At 41.5% G+C, this 19,565-nt stretch overlaps 1 protein-coding gene across 3 annotated transcripts in view; it reads left to right on the forward strand.

Annotated features, from left to right (window-relative positions):
- The window catches only part of usp24 (ubiquitin specific peptidase 24), a 278,284-nt gene that overhangs the window by 243,243 nt on the left and 15,476 nt on the right, over positions 1 to 19,565 (forward strand). For 2 of the 3 annotated variants that reach the window (XM_060917596.1, XM_060917597.1), the window contains 6 exons: positions 6,371 to 6,578; positions 6,899 to 6,988; positions 7,084 to 7,186; positions 8,921 to 9,039; positions 9,137 to 9,250; positions 9,404 to 9,469. In XM_060917596.1, coding sequence (XP_060773579.1) covers positions 6,371 to 6,578; positions 6,899 to 6,988; positions 7,084 to 7,186; positions 8,921 to 9,039; positions 9,137 to 9,250; positions 9,404 to 9,469 — 700 coding nt within the window. Of the gene's footprint in view, positions 1 to 6,370; positions 6,579 to 6,898; positions 6,989 to 7,083; positions 7,187 to 8,920; positions 9,040 to 9,136; positions 9,251 to 9,403; positions 9,470 to 10,440; positions 10,508 to 10,610; positions 10,690 to 12,625; positions 12,702 to 12,802; positions 12,890 to 12,974; positions 13,086 to 19,565 lie in introns of all 3 variants that reach the window. The other variant, XM_060917598.1, reaches the window with a different exon arrangement.

Consider the following 19,565-nt stretch of genomic DNA (forward strand, 5'->3'; position numbering starts at 1 on the left):
CAGAAAATGGTCTGTGACCCTGTCATACCAGCTGGTTGTGTTTTCCAGAGACTTCACCAATTTCTGTTAGCAGCTAGCACTGCAGATCTCAATAAGGCTCAAGCTAGCCTACAACCAGATTGAACTACAAATGAAATAAACAAGTGAATTCGCGAATGATCAAACTGATAGAATGGATGAAAGTTAACGGAGCACAACGAGTAATATTTACATTTATTTACAGAGTAATGTACAGAGACATCAATGAGAAGAAACGTTTATATGAAAAGAAATTCAGACAGCACTTTGGCACACGACTACACTTTCTCGACATCCGCTGGGGACTGACTGATCATACTTCCGTATTCCTCGCCGACGCCGAAGTACAGAGCCCGCCCTCCTCATGTCTTTCAAACACTACCTCCAATAATCCTTCATCAGCCCGGCTTCTTGTCCCTCCCACTGTCTCGTTTAGTCCCAGAGAAGCCCGGCTTCCCTGGAAGTGACGATTTTGTTGATTTTAACCAATAACAACTAGCTGAAATTGGCTGTTCAGAGCCCTCTCATAGACTGCAACGGATACCCGGCTGCCAGCCATAGAGCCCATTGAAATAAGAAAGGTTACAGTCAGTGTTGCCAGATTGGGCGGTTTTAAGTGGATTTTGGCGGGTTTTGAACATATTTTGGCTGGAAAACGTCAGCAGTATCTGGCAACGCTGGTTACAGCCTGGCAGCAACGGTGATTCTCGTAGCGAACTGCAAGTTCATCAGACATCACTCAAATAAGTTACAGGATAGTTATGAACGTAAATACAATCTTGGGCATATATTATGTTATGCAAGTTATTGTTTTAATGAGAATTCAACGTCGTAGATGCCGCAGTTTGGGGAGAGAATTTTAGGGGAAGCTCGGCTTCCCTTGTTGTCTCTGAGAAATCGCCCCTGGTATATAGAGGATATTACATGATCGCGCGAAGATATGAAGTTTTATCTTCGAATGGTGAACATATTCATGAGTGAGTGAAGCACAAGAAGATAAACTTCATATCTTCATGCCACCGTGTAATGTTCTCCACGTTATATGGACACATTCACCAAAAAAATATGCGAGTTAATCAAAAGAATTTTAATTTTGAACTAGTTCGCCATTTTGAGAGCGTGCATCAAGTCAGTGGGAAAACACTGGGAGTGACTTCATCGGCGTGAAATATCAGGAATTATTTTTTTCGCGGTGCGTTTTCTATCAAATACTGCGCTCTGATTGGCTGGCGAGCGGGTCCGTATCCTACGATATGGACCCCGGTTATGGACCTCTGGCGACGCGCTCGTTCACAACAACAAACATAGTAGAATTTTTTGCCAACATTTATCTTTTTTATAAGATTTATTTCTAAGATTATCAAAAATCTTATACATTTTTGCCAGCATTTCTCAGGAGAATAGCATTAATTTTACAGCATGGATAGCGATAACGACAGTGTTCACAGCGAAAGCGAGTTTTACTACCCTGAGGAAGAAGAAATAAAAGAAAACATTTCAGGAGAAAGCTAAAAACCTGTAACTTGCTAACGCCGAGCAAAAACATGGCTGAATCCTGAATGACTCCTATTTGTATAAATAGGGGACTGCATAGGCGGCAAAATGTTTTTTTTTTCCTGCCATGGAAGTGCACTTGTATACCGAGGAGGAAGCAATTTGCATTACAGCCGTGAATGAGGATTCAAAATGGCAGCTCGGCTCGGTTTTCCCTTTCGGGCGCTCTCGTTTTCTGTTAGAATTTCTCATCTCATCTCATTATCTCTAGCCGCTTTATCCTGTTCTACAGGGTCGCAGGCAAGCTGGAGCCTATCCCAGCTGACTACGGGTGAAAGGTGGGGTACACCCTGGACAAGTCGCCAGGTCATCGCAGGGCTGACACATAGACACAGACAACCATTCACACTCACATTCACACCTACGGTCAATTTAGAGTCACCAGTTAACCTAACCTGCATGTCTTTGGACTGTGGGGGAAACCGGAACACCCGGAGGAAACCCACGCGGACACGGGGAGAACATGCAAACTCCGCACAGAAAGGCCCTCGCCGGCCCCGGGGCTCGAACCCAGGACCTTCTTGCTGTGAGGCGACAGTGCTAACCACTACATCACCGTGCCGCCCCCTGTTAGAATTTGGTAAAGAAAAAAATAAATATATTATTTACCAGCTTAAGGTCGGTCCGTATGGTGAAATACTGTGACCTCGGCCTTAAATACTGACCTCGGCCCAGAGGGCCTCGATCAGTACTTTCAAGACCTCGGTCACGGTGTTTCACCATACGGACCTCCCAGCTGGTAAATAGCATATATTTATTCTGTCCACGCTCACTGGATATGAGCAATCGTCTGCTTGGATTGGTTACTCTGCTACGAGGATATCGGCTCCTATACCGTGAGGAGAGAAAAAGAAAATGGTGGAGCGTGTTACTGAACCAACCGGGGACGAAATAAAAACTCTACTCGAAAACAAAACCTCAAATACAAAAAAAAGCAACAAAATATGGAATAAAAGTATTTGATGGTAAGAACTTTTTTTTTTTTTTTTTTACCCCCCAAGAATTATCGCATTTTTCACAAATTGCTACCGTCATTTCGCCGGTTTGTTTACATTCTCAGCGGAAATGATTTGGTCAGATGTTTTGAATAAAGTTTCCATTTATCGAAACCGCAAAAAAAAAATGCTCAGTTTCTCAAAATCCAGTGAACATGGACAGAGTAAAACCGTTATTCCACTCAATCTCGTCGTACATGGCTTATAGCCAACTCAGTGCGCCATGCCTCGTTAGCTATCCGCTCATGTACAACTTGATTTCGTGAAATAACTGTTAATTATTATACATACAGGACACTTTTTCGATGGAATAAAAACGTGTTCTGTTCCCTTTTAGCGGGTTTCATTCATTTGGTTTGATAGCATGCAATATTGTTAGCATATCGCTTATTCTACATGTATTACGTCACTCTACCCAAAGGAGAACTAGCACTGAATATGGTTTGCGATTATTGCATGGTTGTCAAGACATGACGTCACATGTCCGAGACGTAAAACTTCCGCGCTAGCGAGCGACTGTGATAATTTGTAAACAAACATGGCCGCCAGGTTTGCTTCATTAAATACGGAACATTTTGAGAGAATTTTGAAATAGAAAGAACACCCAAAAGGAGTGTGTATGTCTAATCATAATACTGGCTGGCTTTTTTTTTTTTTTTTTTTTGTATGTTCCCATACATGTCAACCTTTGGTCAATCAAACCTGTATAACCAACCTCCAAAATCCGTATTTCCCTTATAAAATCCGTATAAGATGCAAATTAAAATAATTTACCTAAAATTTGAATGATAATTAACAATGATATATCCCAGTTACTTTTTATTCAATATTAATAACAACAAACCGTCAGAATGAATACAAAGTTCCAATGTTTGACAAAAACACAAAGTGTTATCAGCATAGTTACGAAGGAAATACTTCGTTGTTTGGAGACAGGTTTCACCGAGCGGCTATTATGCACGAGACTTTATATTAGCCACAAAGTCAGAAAAATCTGTTCGCAAAATTACGTTATAATGACCAAATACAATGAAAAGTATTTTTCCAGTCTCACCTGTGAAAGGTAATCCCATGTGATCTCGTTTGGACGGTAAACCTGTTGGTACAGTTAAACGCAGCACATGAATGAGGCATCTTTATTCTCGGCTACTGTCTAGACGCCGAGACGGTTGAAGAATCTCCACTTTGCCACATCCAATATGGCGGCGAGGATGATGTATGATTCTATCCAGAAGGCGGCGTCTATGTTTATATGTCTATGACTTCCCGGTTGGCGGGATTCTCGCAATGCGGTGTGCGCATGATCAAAAGTGGAACGAAGTCTCGCTACCACAAGATAACGCGCGATTTCATAAGACTCTTTACTGGCTGTCTGTGCTGTACAGTACGTTTGTAAATGTCATGCGCTCTTTTATCATCGTGGGAATTGATTATAGCTCTAAATAAATATTGAAGTTTTTTTAAAGAATCCGTACAACTTTATTTATACGCCCGTATACTACGTTTATTGAATCAAATCCGTATAAAATACGGACATTCCGTATAGGTTGACATGTATGTGTTCCATTCAGCTAGCATGATATTGAACTCGTCTTCGACTCGTCCAGTATCATGCTAGCTGAATGGAATATATCTGATATACCATGAAAAAAAGCCAGCCAATATTATTTAAATGTGTCACTCAGATCCACAGTGGATTTTGGGTGAAAAATGTGAGTTTTTCAACACGAGAAGATAAACTTCATATCTTCAAGCAATATTTTTATTATATAGACACATTCACAAAAAAGTACCCAAATTTATCAAAATTAATCGATTTCTTCACAATTGACGTATCGAGATTTATATCATGGTTTTGAATCGCCATGTCCCAGATGTAGCTTGTATGAAAAATACGAGTGGTGTATTTTCCAGTAAACCGTGTGTGTATAATAAAAAAAAAAAAAAAAAACACTGTCCTCTGTGCTTGCTACTAGTCAAAACATCCTGATAAATGCCAGTATAACTGTAGCTTTATCCAGGGTTATCTGTGCAGTTTTGGCTTGGGCCTGACTGTCGGCACGTCACGCGCAACATATTCCTGAACTCATGTGTTTTGTGTTCATTCTCATGCATGTGGGATTTTGCCAGGAGCAACCCATAAGAGTAAATTGCTTGCATCTGTTAGTTGTGGGTGTGAATGCATTCTGTAGCCTTATTGGCGAAGAGACCTCAGAAAGTAGGCCTTGGCCAGAGAATACGAACACATGAAGCCAGTGGCATGCACATAAGACGCCAACAGTGTCCAGGATGGAATGTATGCATGTGTGTTTGGTGAAACACTGGGGAGGATGGGTGGGTTGTCGTGCGCTCCTGTATGATTGGCCAGTTTATACTGAAAGTTAGCACTGCCCTAATATCACACCATGACACGTCAAGGCCAGAGAATGTTGAAGAACTGGTTTACAATCGAAACGGCTCGACTCACCCACTCAGCTCTATCCTCCAGCATTTCCCCAGTGGTTTACTGGCATGTGTACAAACCAAAAACAAGGCATTTATCTCATAAGTCTAATTCACAACATACAAGCAAAGTGTTTATCCAATTGAGTGAATAACTGACTCCCTTCCAAAACCTGACGGAAAACCCCCAATTTTTATTCCCCTCTGGCTGAAAGGCCCGTAGGGGAATTATGTCATAGCGATATCTGTCCCGGGAAGGGTGCTCATCTTCTGAAACCAACTCTTCACACAGTTTTCGGAGGAATTTCACGAAACTTGGCAGGATTCTTTGTTATATGTCGGTAATACGCATATTGTAATTTTGTTCAACTGGGTCACATTTTCCCAGAGTTCCAGCAACTTGATTAACAAAATTATACTTTGACAATTTCGAGAGTGTGTTTTCCTTTTGAAATCAACTCCTCTCACAATTTTTGGAGGAATTTCACCAAACTTGGTAAAAGGCATCGTTATACAGTATGTTGGTAGTACGCCTGTTGTAATTTTGTTCAATTCGGTCACATTTTACCAGAGTTACAGCCCTTGATTAACAAGCTTGTACTTTGAGAATTTCATGAAGGTGTGCTCGCCTTCTGACATCAGCTCCTCTCACAATTTTTGGACGAATTTCTCGAAGCTTGGCAAAACGCCGTGTTATATGACGGTAATACGCATATCGCGATTTCATTTCGCTTGTGAAAATTTTACCAGAGTTTTGAGCCTTGATTAAATAACTTGTACTTTGACAATTTCATGAGGGCGTACGTTCTTCTGGAATCAACTCCTCTCACAATTTATGGAGGAATTTCACCAAAATTGGTAAAAGGCTTTGTTATATGACAGTTAGATACGCATATTGAAATTTCGTTTAATTTGGGCAAATTTTACCAGAGTTCTGCCCTTGATTATTAACAAACTTGTACTTTGGCAATTTCATCAAGGTGTGCTTGCTTTCTGAAATCAACTTCCCTCAGAATTTTTATTATCCCTTGCTGGCTGAAAGGCCCGAAGGGGGATTATGTCGTGGCGATGTCCGTCTGTCCGTCCCAGGAAGGGTACTCACCTTCTGGAATCAACTCCTCTCATGATTTTAGGAGGAATTTCATGAAATTTGGCAGGATTCTTTGTGATATGTCGGTAATTGTAATTTCGTTCAATTCAGTCGCATTTTACCGGAGTTATGGTGGTTGCCAGCGGAGGATATTGTGCTCTCAGAGCACTCTTGTTGTAGAACTAATGATGTAAAACATACCCTCCATCACTGTGTCCAAAATGGTGGTCTTTGGGTCTGGTTCAAATTTTCTCTCTCTCTCTCTCGGTAGGAACTGCCTATTGGAGTGTAACGTGCGGGAGGTGCGTGTCGTGGTGGCCTCCATCCTTGAGAAAACTCTGGAGAGTGCACTATGTTTCCAGGACGCAGGGTTGGACTGCCTTTTAGATATGCTGCTCTCTTTGCTTGACAAGGACGTACCAGAGAACTGCAAAAACTGCTCACAGTACTTCAGCCTATTTAGTAACTTTGCCCAGAGGGTAAGAAAGCAGGAGAAATAAGTGTTGCTCAGTTTAAAAAAAAAATTGTCTAAATAATCTGCAACAAATCTGTACGCTGTACAGTAACTTTTTTTTTTTTTTCCAAATAATAATAGTAATAAGACACTTACTGGGTATGCATAACATTCATCCAGTTTAATGCTGAACATTTTTTTTGTATGTGTTTTATTATTCAAATGATCAGATTTGACCAATCAAGGCTTCCTTCTGTTCACTCAAAATCAAGGTCCATCTGCATTTTGGCCTTCTGTTTATTTGTTTAATTCCTCATGGCCATATATTTGTGTGTTCACTTTCAGGGATTCAGGCCTTGTCAACTGCTATTAAAGCACGCTGCTTATCGAAGGATGCTTATCTTTCTTTTGGGTCCTAATAGACAGAACAATCAGGTATTACCGGTACCATCTGAACTCCCAACAGGAGGCAAAATGTAGTTTTTTACTAATTTTTTTTTTAAAACTATTTCTCACTCTGTCCTCTTTAGAACCGCCGGTGGAGTTCAGCTCAGGCACGAGAGTTCCTCCACTTGCATAACACCCTTGCACTGGTGGTGCTACACACAGACCTCACATCTCAGAGAACAGAAAGTAAGCAACTTCACACACATACAGTGGAGCAAAAAGTATTTAGTCAGCCACCAATTGTGCAAGTTCTCCCACTTAAAAAGATGAGAGAGGCCTGTAATTTTCATCATAGGTACACTTCAACTATGAGAGACAGAATGGGGGGAAAGATTCCAGGAAATCACATTGTAGGATTTTTAATGAATTAATTGGTAAATTCCTCGGTAAAATAAGTATTTGGTCGCCTACAAACAAGCAAGATTTCTGGCTCTCACAGACCTGTAACAACTTCTTTAAGAGGCTCCTCTGTCCTCCACTCGTTACCTGTATTAATGGCACCTGTTTGAACTCGTTATCAGTATAAAAGACACCTGTCCACAACCTCAAACAGTCACACTCCAAACTCCACTATGGCCAAGACCAAAGAGCCGTCAAAGGACACCAGAAACAAAACTGTAGACCTGCACCAGGCTGGGAAGACTGAATCTGCAATAGGTAAGCAGCTTGGTGTGAAGAAATCAACTGTGGGAGCAATTGTTAGAAAATGGAAGACATACAAGACCACTGATAATCTCCCTCGATCTGGGGCTCCACACAAGATCTCACCCCGTGGGGTCAAAATGATCACAAGAACGGTGAGCAAAAATCCCAGAACCACACGGGGGGACCTAGTGAATAACCTGCAGAGAGCTGGGACCAAAGTAATAAAGGCTACCATCAGTAACACACTACGCCACCAGGGACTCAAATCCTGCAGTGCCAGACGTGTCCCCCTGCTTAAGCCAGTACATGTCCAGGCCCGTCTGAAGTTTGCTAGAGAGCATTTGGATGATCCAGAAGAGGACTGGGAGAATGTCATATGGTCAGATGAAACCAAAATAGAACTTTTTGGTAAAAACTCAACTTGTCGTGTTTGGAGGAGAAAGAATGCCGAGTTGCATCCAGAGAACACCATACCTACTGTGAAGCATGGGGGTGGAAACATCATGCTTTGGGGCTGTTTTTCTGCAAAGGGACCAGGACGACTGATCCGTGTAAAGGAAAGAATGAATGGGGCCATGTATCATGAGATTTTGAGTGAAAACCTCCTTCCATCAGCAAGGGCATTGAAGATGAAATGTTGCTGGGTCTTTCAGCATGACAATGATCCCAAACACACCGCCCGGGCAACGAAGGAGTGGCTTCGTAAGAAGCATTTCAAGGTCCTGGAGTGGCCTAGCCAGTCTCCAGATCTCAACCCCATAGAAAATCTTTGGAGGGAGTAGAAAGTCCATGTTGCCCAGCGACAGCCCCAAACCATCACTGCTCTAGAGGAGATCTGCATGGAGGAATGGGCCAAAATACCAGCAACAGTGTGTGAAAACCTTGTGAAGACTTACAGAAAACGTTCGACCTCTGTCATTGCCAACAAAGGGTATATAACAAAGTATTGAGAGGAACTTTTGTTATTGACCAAATACTTATTTTCCACCATAATTTGCAAATAAATTCTTTAAAAATCAGACAATGTGATTTTCTGGATTTTTTTTCCTCATTCTGTCTCTCATAGTTGAAGTGTACCTATGATGAAAATTACAGGCCTCTCTCATCTTTTTAAGTGGGAGAACTTGCACAATTGGTGACTGACTAAATACTTTTTTGCCCCACTGTACACACTGCTCACTGTATGACATGCACAAATAATGAATTCATTACCACGCTTGGTGATCAGTGCATAGATTGGGCTGTGAATCTGAGACTCTCATCATGTGTGTGCAGCTCCTGGAGCGTTCAAACATAGCTCCTCTGGCTTAGTGTCTTCAACCTCACTCCTGCCACTGCACACAGACGTCAACACACTGCTGTTCAAACCCGAAGGACAGCCTTACCTTATGGAGGTGTCGCGCACGCACACTCACTCCGACATCTTTTTTCATTTGTTATAGACACCGTATTTGTGATGCAGGATATTTATCCAAGCTGTTTGCTTTGTAGGTAATGTTTGCCATGCGTGAGCTGTCTGGACCACTGTCCTTCCTCATAGAGATGGTGACTTACTGCTGCTTTTGTAACGAGCCTTTCTCTCTGGGAGTGCTACATCTGCTTAAGGTAGGATGGTCCAGGACAATATATACCCTCATACTGGCAACACAAAACTACACTTCATCCTGGGATTTACACATCCCCGGTCACAAAAGCGTCATTTTATTCCCTTCTTATAGAGCGCAATGCTAACATGTTCTGCGTCTGTATGGTTTGTAGAATCAGCTAGAGACCGCTCCTGCTCACGAGCTCAAGAATGTCTTCCAAATGCTTCTGGAGATTCTGGTGAGTGACATTAAGTAGAACTGCAGACAAGAAATGTTAAATACACGCAGTCAAGTCTGTAATCAGACTGGTCCTGTGTTTGTATAATTTGAACATGGGTCTCGTGAAGTAAGCTGAATAATGTGCGGTTTTGGATAAATCCACGTGTTGATACGGTGGAAAACGTTGCATATGACCGTTTAAAGGAACAGTCCACCGTACTTCCATAATGAAATATGCTCTTATCTGAATTGAGACGAGCTGCTCCGTACCTCTCCGAGCTTTGCGCGACCTCCCAGTCAGTCAGACGCGCTGTCACTCCTGTTAGCAATGTAGCTAGGCTCAGCATGGCCAATGGTATTTTTTGGGGCTGTAGTTAGATGTGACCAAACTCTTCCGCGTTTTTCCTGTTTACATAGGTTTATATGACCAGTGATATGAAACAAGTTCAGTTACACAAATTGAAACGTAGCGATTTTCTATGCTATGGAAAGTCCGCACTATAATGACAGGCGTACTAACACCTTCTGCGCGCTTCGGCAGCGCATTGATACGGAGCTCAGATATCAATGCGCTGCCGAAGGTGTTAGTACGCCTGTCATTATAGTGCCGACTTTCCATAGCATAGAAAATCGCTACGTTTCAATTTGTGTAACTGAACTTGTTTCATGTCACTGGTCATATAAACCTATGTAAACAGGAAAAACACGGAAGAGTTTGGTCGCATCTAACTACAGCCCCAAAAAATACCATTGGCCATACTGAGCCTAGCTACATTGCTAACAGGAGTGACAGCGCGTCTGACTGACTGGGAGGTCGCGCAAAGCTCGGAGAGGTACGGAGCAGCTCGTCTCAATTCAGATAAGAGCATATTTCATTATGGAAGTACGGTGGACTGTTCCTTTAAGAGAGCCAGAAGAATTTGTTTCTTGAAAAGATTTAGCACAGACATCTTATTGCTCTTTTTTTTTTTTTTTCCTTTTTACCTTTAGATGTTAGAGGACCCTCTGCAGTCCCAGAGACTCAAATATGCATTCGAGTCTGAGAAAGGGCTTCTGGGTAGGTATCATTCTGCCCTGTTCCTATCATGAAATATCTACCTGATGTCATGTGACCAAGTAGCCTGTTTTTTGTTTTTTTTTTTTTCCCCTCCCCTTTTCAGCTTTGATGCATCAGAGCAACAATGTGGACAGCAGTCGCTGCTACCAGTGCGTCAAATTCCTCGTCACTTTAGCTCAGAAGTGAGTGAATTGCAGACATTCTATCTTGGCTCTCCTCTGATAACCTTCAACTGTTTTTATCCCCCGCTGGCCGAAAGGCCCGAAGGGGGATTACTGTATGTCGTGGCGATGTCTGTCCGTCCCAGGAAGGGTACTCACCTTCTGAAATCAACTCCTCTCGTAATTTTTGGAGGAATTTCATGAAACTTGGCAGGATTCTTTGTTGTATGTCGCTAATACGAATATTGTAATTTTGTTAAATCCGGTCACATTTTTCCAGAGTTCCAGCCCTTGATTAACAAAATTATACTTTGACAATTTCATGAGTGTGTTTTTCTCCTTCTGAAATCAACTCCTCTCACAATTTGTGGAGGAATTTCATGAAACTTGGTAAAAGGCATTGTTGTATGTCGGTAATACGCATGTTGTTATTTTGTTAAATTCGGTACTTTCAGAATTTTATGAAGGTGTGCTCACCTTCTGACAACTCCTCTCATGGTTTTTGGACGAATTTCTTGAAGCTTGGCAAAACGCCGTGTTATATGACGGTAATACGCATATTGCAATTTCATTTCGTTTGTAAAAATTTTACCAGAGTTTTGACCCATTGATTAAGTAACTTGTACTTTGACAGTTTCATGAGGGTGTACGTGCTTCTGAAATCAACTGCTCTCACAATGTGTGGAGGAATTTCACCAAACTTGGCAAAAGGCTTTGTTATATGACAGTTACACGCATATTGAAATTTTATTTAATTTGGGCAAATTTTACCAGAGTTCTGCCCTTGATTATTAACAAACTTGTACTCTGGCAATTTCATCAAGGTGTGCTTGCTTTCTGAAATCAACTTCCCTCAGAATTATTATTATCCCTCGCTGTCCGAAAGGCCCCAAGTGGGATTATGTCGTGGCGATGTCCGTCCTGGGAAGGGTACTCGCCTTCTGAAATCAACTCTCATAATTTTTGGAGGAATTTCACGAAACTTGACAGGATTCTTGTATGCAGGGATGAGAGTTTTCTGCTTTTCGGCAGATTTCCGCTTTTTCTGAGTAAAAATCGGCCTTTTTATATTATGCCAAATCCATTGAGATTTTTTTTTTTTCATTTATTGAGGGGGTTGGGGTATGTTCCTTCGTGATACTCAAGCATAATTCAGTCCTACGACGATGTTACATGTTTACGTTTTCGCCATCTTTAGTCTCGCTAAGTCTCGCGGTAGAATACGTGTTATCTACAATGTAATTGGCCAAAACATCGATGGCAAGAGCATGATCGCCAATCATAACAGTTCTTACAGAAGTACCCACATCCGTTCTATTTTATTGAAACTTGCAACTTGCACATGCTCATCGTCGCTACTGTTCAAAAATACGTTTCTCTTTCGTATCGGCTTTTTTACTCAAAATGCCTCAGTTTACTCAATTAATACATTGAACATTATGATAGTCAGTAAATCTGAATTAATGCTGACAGTTTTGAAAACTTAAATATTTCAAAAGACTTTTTGAAGAAATCATATGCAACTAATGAGGACATAGGGAGAAAAGGTCAGTCACCCTAAGAAATTTTATTTAATATATGAACATTTTGATAATTAATAGAACTTAAGTTTAATGTGACTTTAGCTTGTCATCTTTGTTGATCATGAATTATCACCATACCCTTGAATGTAGAATGTGATTTTATTTTGAATTCAAACAATACTCCTATTGATTTGAAACATATTTTCATGTAAATATATAAAAAAGACAACAGATATATTTTTTTTTAATCTACTACAGCTCAGATTGCAGGAAAAGTGGTTTGTAAGGCCTTATTTTTCAAAATTTTCCTGGGGGGGTATTCAAGAGCACTCTTGTTGCTGTTTTTTTATTGGAAAATTCTCTGGTACGCAGTCCATTGGTAGAATGTCTTGTGTGCTGTTGCACAAAACTAAATCGTTGTTTGTTTTGGCCAGGTGTGCGCCTGCTAAAGACTACTTCAAGGAGCTGTCGGGGCATTGGAGCTGGGCAGTGCAGTGGCTGCAGAAAAAGGTAAGATACTGACAAAGTTATACCATTTGAACAATCCCATTTTCTCCCAAGCACTACGTCTTTTAGGTGTTCATCAGTGCATTTTTCTCCAATTTTCACAGATGTCGGAGCATTACTGGACACCTCAGAGCAACGTGTCCAATGAGACATCCACGGCTAAGACCTTCCAACGGACCATCTCAGCACAGGCATGAAGTTTCTCATTTATACATTGACGTGCCCTTAGTGTTTCCTTCCACCTTGTGTAGGCTGTCACTGTGTTTGTGTGTGTAGGATACACTGGCCTATGCCACAGCTCTACTGAATGAGAAGGACCAGTCTGGCAGCAGTAATGGCTCTGATGGCAGCCCAGCTAATGAGAACTCAGACCGCAGCCTCAGACAGGTAACACCTGAATATCCCACACACTCTTTTTGATGAATACATGTGAACACATAATCATGATGTATATGTGTGTGTGTGTGTATGATGAGCAAAGATTGCTCATTAGGTTTTTGACTGTTGAAGGAATAATCTTCTATTTCCCTGTATGTACTGAAAAGACTAGAAAGCACATTGAATCAAACATATGAATTATAATAAATAGAATGTAAGCCTAAGAACAGTTGTTCCATCAATAAACATTTAATCTATAATTGTATAACCTAAATTCAGTGAAGGTCTTTGGATGCTACAGATCTGAGAAAATGCTCTGCTAAAGCTGTTCTAGTTTCACCCAGCCTTCAAAGACCGGATGACGGTAAAATGCAAATTATAGAGATTTAACGCGTAATATATTTCTGATCTTAAAGCTATACTGCCTTTCAGATTTTTCAGGTTTAGGTCATACAAAGAATTTTCCCTGACATCCAATTATTTTTGTTTCGTGGACCGAAAGCTACTGAATTTGAATCACAGACTTAAACTAATAAAATTGTTGTTGTTGTTGTTGTTTTTAAATAGAACAATTAATGAATTTAAGGCCACATGGCCCGAAATTCTCCGCTATTTTTTCCTGCTTCACCATGACCCAATTCAAGATACTATGTCATGCATCACGTGGTGGGCTTTCCCCGTTCGCACAAGGCATTGTAGGATACAAATTTGATACGGAGAGAAAAATGGCAGACGTGAGTGTGCGAATGAAACATGAAAGACCGACTACAGTAACGGAAAGAGAAGAAAAGACGTTATGTTGTGAAGGAAAAGAAACAGGACCAAACTAATAAATATCGACGGTCAGCAAGCACCTCGGTGTGATCAGCTGTTCGTTTAGCGACAGAATGATGTAACAGTCAGTGCACGGTCAAAGGTAAACCTGTAGATGGCAGTAATGCAACGCTGTGGATGCCAGCTGCCGTAAAACCCAAAAGATGAAGAAGACGAAAGTTGAGCGTAATTCCCTTAAATTAAATAACTTCCCAGCCACAGAATGACCTTTTTTTTTTTTATAGATATTACAGAAATATACATACATCACAATGACCAAATTTCAGAGGGAACGAAATTTCACCGATATTATCAAATCGAAACGCTGTCTACTTTTAAGCTTTCATTTCAGGTGCCTCCAGAATGAGTATTCAGTTACTGCCAGACATGATGTGTTGTGGAGATTTGACTTTCTCCTGTGTTATAACCCATGACACAATGTCCTCTGTTGAGTCTAAAACCTTTTCTTGCTTTCGGAAGCATCACTCAGGCAACAAGCACAACTGGCAGCTTAGCTAAACTGTTAGCAGAGCGAGCCAGCCATGCAGTCAGAGAGCACTCGCCTTTGCTGCCATCACATTATCTTGCAAAGGAATGTTTCTGTTCTTGGCTAGCCTGTCCCCAAACGGTAGGCTTAGCCAGCTAGCTGAACCACAATACGCTGAGCTCCAAAGAGCAGTGGTCATTTATAACAAGAATTTACACTACCGTTCAAAAGTTTGGGGTCACCCAGACAATTTTGTGTTTTCCATGAAAAGTCACACTTTTATTTACCACCATAAGTTGTAAAATGAATAGAAAATATAGTCAAGACATTTTTCTGGCCATTTTGAGCATTTAATCGACCCCACAAATGTGATGCTCCAGAAAGTCAATCTGCTCAAAGGAAGGTCAGTTTTATAGCTTCTCTAAAGAGCTCAACTGTTTTCAGCTGTGCTAACATGATTGTACAAGGGTTTTCTAATCATCCATTAGCCTTCTGAGGCAATGAGCAAACACATTGTACCATTAGAACACTGGAGTGAGAGTTGCTGGAAATGGGCCTCTATACACCTATGGAGATATTGCACCAAAAACCAGACATTTGCAGCTAGAATAGTCATTTACCACATTAGCAATGTATAGAGTGGATTTCTGATTAGTTTAAAGTGATCTTCATTGAAAAGAACAGTGCTTTTCTTTCAAAAATAAGGACATTTCAGAGTGACCCCAAACTTTTGAACGGTAGTGTATGTACAGTCCAATGTTGGCAGGATAGCGGGGATTGGGACAGCTGTTTGTGTCGTGGCCTGTGCATCACTTGGGTAAACCAGTCATGAAATTTTCACAGTCGGAACAATACTGAAGGTATTGTTTTCGCTTATTCCAGCAGAGGGCTGCAGCCTCCCACAGGGTTGCAAGTAAAATGGATATGTCCTGGGCCTTGTTCCAGGGAATATTGATTGAGGGTATTTGCACCTTCTGGAGGTCTTATAAATTTGATGCAGTTGGTCCCATGCTTGCACTTAGTGCGAGCTCACAAACATTGATCAGATTCATTCGCTAACCGTCTTTGAGAGAATCTTGGTGGAAAATCAGGAGTCACAATATCATGATACAACCAGGGCATTAGTAAGGTACTCTGTATGGCTAAAAGTATGTGGACTCTGCAGCATCGCACCATGATGTGCATTTTGAACATCCCATTCCATATTTAGTCCCAATTTGCTGTTATAATAACAAAAGGGGTGTTCACACGGCACATATTTGCATCGATGCTGCACCGATGTATTTTGTTGCGATATATCTTACACCGGTGTCAATTTTGTGGAGCGTTCACACGTCACAAACCTGCTTACTAGAGAGAAGCGTGTTAGCATCGGTGCAGCCCCACTTGCGTTCACACGGCAGTTTTTGCGACCGTGCTATACGATAGTAATAATGCGGAAATGAAATATGCGCATGTGTGAAAATGTGCTTCCTTTTTCCGGTTGTCATGGCATCACCAAGCGCCGGGAAAACAACGTGGATGAAGACACCAGTGTTGCCAGATACTGCTGACATTTTCCAGCCCAAAATATGTTCAAATCTGCCAAAGTGCACTTAAAACCGCCCAATCTGGCAACACTGGAAGACACGCAGTTCTCTTGTTGTTGATATTCGCCATTTTGGAAGTGCAAAATACCAGGATGCAAATTATGCAATGCCCGTATGTAATCAACTCTCCTCACGCGTAGCGAGTCTACCCCTGTAGCGTTCAGACGTCCCATTTTCTGTGCTACCCCGCAAACTAGCATTTACTCCAGAGTAAAGTTCTTAAACCACCTCCCGAGCAGGGTTAGATTTGCACCGGTTTAAGCAGCTTTCAGGGGCTACACCGGTATAACTTTGTACCGTGTGAACGCTCTACCGGGGCAGCCCCGGTGCTACACCCGAGTAAAAGTTGCCGTGTGAACACCCCTTAACACTCTTCTGGGAAGGCTTTCCACTATATTTTGGAGCGTGGCTCTGGGGATTTGTGTTCATTCAGCCACAAGAGCATTAGTGAGGTCAGGTACTGATGTCTGGCGAGAGGACCTGGGGCACAGTCCATACCAAAGTTGGCAAACCATGTCTTCATGGATCTCTCTTTGTGCGCAGAGACATCGTCATGCTGGAATGCCTTTGGGTCCCTTAGTTCCACTGAAGGGAAAGTGTAATTCAACAGCACACAAAGGCATTCTATACAGTTGTGTGCTTCCAACTTTGTGGCAACGTTTTCAGGAAGAGCAACATATGGGTGTGATGGGCAGGTGTCCAAACTTTTGCTCATATAGTGTACCTTAAAACCACCCTCCATCTATAGAGGTCTTTCACTGACGTCACGGGTTTGTTTTTCACGCAGCGTCCACCATATTGCCGGGCAAACAAAGAAACAGCAGCGACAGTGAATAATAAAAATCGATACGATTGCAGTCAGTGCAATCTCTCTGAAATGATTAAAAATGTACATTATATCAGCAGATCACGTTACATTCAAAAGCTGAAACATGCAGGCATCACAGATCCATATAATTTACCCATAAATGTATTTATTTATTCTGCCCACTTTTTGTGCGTGCGTGTGTGCGCGTCTCTGTGCACGCTTACTGCTTCAGAGGGGTTAAATGCAGAGGAGGAATTTTGCTGTGCTTGAATGTACATGTGACAAAAATAAAGGCTTCTTCTTAATTTACCCACAAATGTATTTATTCCACTTGAAAAGTGTTCAGCAAATCAGCTACCGAATTTGGGACACCACAACATCCTGAACTATTTAGTATTTGGGACTTCTAAATACACTGGCGATGCTAAAGGCTTACAAAAGTACAGATGCCTACAAATATTTTGAGGCAGGTTTCATTCCAGCATGTTATGGGAAATTCCCAATAAAGAAAAATACCATATTGTGACAAAGGTAGGCTCAAATGTGGACTTCTAATAGTAATAAACAATCCAGGGCCTAGAGCTAGCATAGTTTATGGTGTTTAACCTCATCTACATTATCAGTACATAACAAACATGCTGCTAGTTGAGCCAAGCATTAGGTCTAAAAAATATATACACACACACACAGTGGGGCAAAAAAGTATTTAGTCAGCCAATAATTGTGCAAGTTCTCCCACTTAAAAAGATGAGAGAGGCCTGTAATTTTCATCATAGGTACACTTCAACTATGAGAGACAGAATGGGGGGAAAGAATCCAGGAAATCACATTGTAGGATTTTTAATGAATTAATTGGTAAATTCCTCGGTAAAATAAGTATTTGGTCACCTACAAACAAGCAAGATTTCTGGCTCTCACAGACCTGTAACAACTTCTTTAAGAGGCTCCTCTGTCCTCCACTCGTTACCTGTATTAATGGCACCTGTTTGAACTCGTTATCAGTATAAGAGACACCTGTCCACAACCTCAAACAGTCACACTTCAAACTCCACTATGGCCAAGACCAAAGAGCCGTCAAAGGACACCAGAAACAAAATTGTAGACCTGCACCAGACTGGGAAGACTGAATCTGCAATAGGTAAGCAGCTTGGTGTGAAGAAATCAACTGTGGGAGCAATTATTAGAAAATGGAAGCCATACAAGACCACTGATAATCTCCCTCGATCTGGGGCTCCACACAAGATCTCACCCTGTGGGGTCAAAATGATCACAAGAACGGTGAGCAAAAATCCCAGAACCACACGGGGGGACCTAGTGAATGACCTGCAGAGAGCTGGGACCAAAGTAACAAAGGCTACCATCAGTAACACACTACGCCGCCAGGGACTCAAATCCTGCAGTGCCAGACGTGTCCCCCTGCTTAAGCCAGTACATGTCCAGGCCCGTCTGAAGTTTGCTAGAGAGCATTTGGATGATCCAGAAGAGGACTGGGAGAATGTCATATGGTCAGATGAAACCAAAATAGAACTTTTTGGTAAAAACTCAACTTGTCATGTTTGGAGGAGAAAGAATGCTGAGTTGCATCCAAAGAACACCATACCTACTGTGAAGCTTGGGGGTGGAAACATGCTTTGGGGCTGTTTTTCTGCAAAGGGACCAGGACGACTGATCCGTGTAAAGGAAAGAATGAATGGGGCCATGTATCGTGAGATTTTGAGTGAAAACCTCCTTCCATCAGCAAGGGCATTGAAGATGAAACGTGGCTGGGTCTTTCAGCATGACAATGATCCCAAACACACCGCCCAGGCAACGAAGGAGTGGCTTCGTAAGAAGCATTTCAAGGTCCTGGAGTGGCCTAGCCAGTCTCCAGATCTCAACCCCATAGAAAATATTTGGAGGGAGTTGAAAGTCCATGTTGCCCAGCGACAGCCCCAAAACATCACTGCTCTAGAGGAGATCTGCATGGAGGAATGGGCCAAAATACCAGCAACAGTGTGTGAAAACCTTGTGAAGACTTACAGAAAACGTTTGACCTCTGTCATTGCCAACAAAGGGTATATAACAAAGTATTGAGATGAACTTTTGTTATTGACCAAATACTTATTTTCCACCATAATTTGCAAATAAATTCTTTAAAAATCAGACAATGTGATTTTCTGGATTATTTTTTCTCATTTTGTCTCTCATAGTTGAAGTGTACCTATGATGAAAATTACAGGCCTCTCATCTTTTTAAGTGGGAGAACTTGCACAATTGGTGACTGACTAAATACTTTTTTGCCCCACTGTGTGGTTTTATATATATATATATATATATATATATCGCATCCAACGCCCACATCCAGATATACATTTTAACGTTGCACAGAGCTTTCACACTAATCTGATATAAAATGTTCTCCACACACACAGGAATGTTTTGTTGGCATCCCATTTAACTGCAACTCACCATTTTTTCTCATCTTTCTGGGTACTCTGGGAAGTGGTGAAAAGTTAAACCAGGCTTAACTTCCACATCTGTTATTACATCCAAAATCACTACAAGTCTCTGGCATTCTTTTGGCTGTAACTTTTTAGAGATGTGCAAGTTTATCTGTAGATGTTTACTGAATTTGGCGTACGATCACTTGCGCAAACACAAAGCTCGCCCAGCAACATGGCTGGATAGACAAATCCACAGTTGCGATGACGTCATGTGAAAATCCTCCATAGAGTTATCAACATGATTATCAAAAATGAATAGACATCACATCATTGCAGGTTATAAGGCAGAACATCCCGCCTCACTTCTGC

Source organism: Neoarius graeffei, chromosome 3 (genome assembly GCF_027579695.1).
Source record: "Neoarius graeffei isolate fNeoGra1 chromosome 3, fNeoGra1.pri, whole genome shotgun sequence".
Lineage (NCBI taxonomy): Eukaryota > Metazoa > Chordata > Actinopteri > Siluriformes > Ariidae > Neoarius > Neoarius graeffei.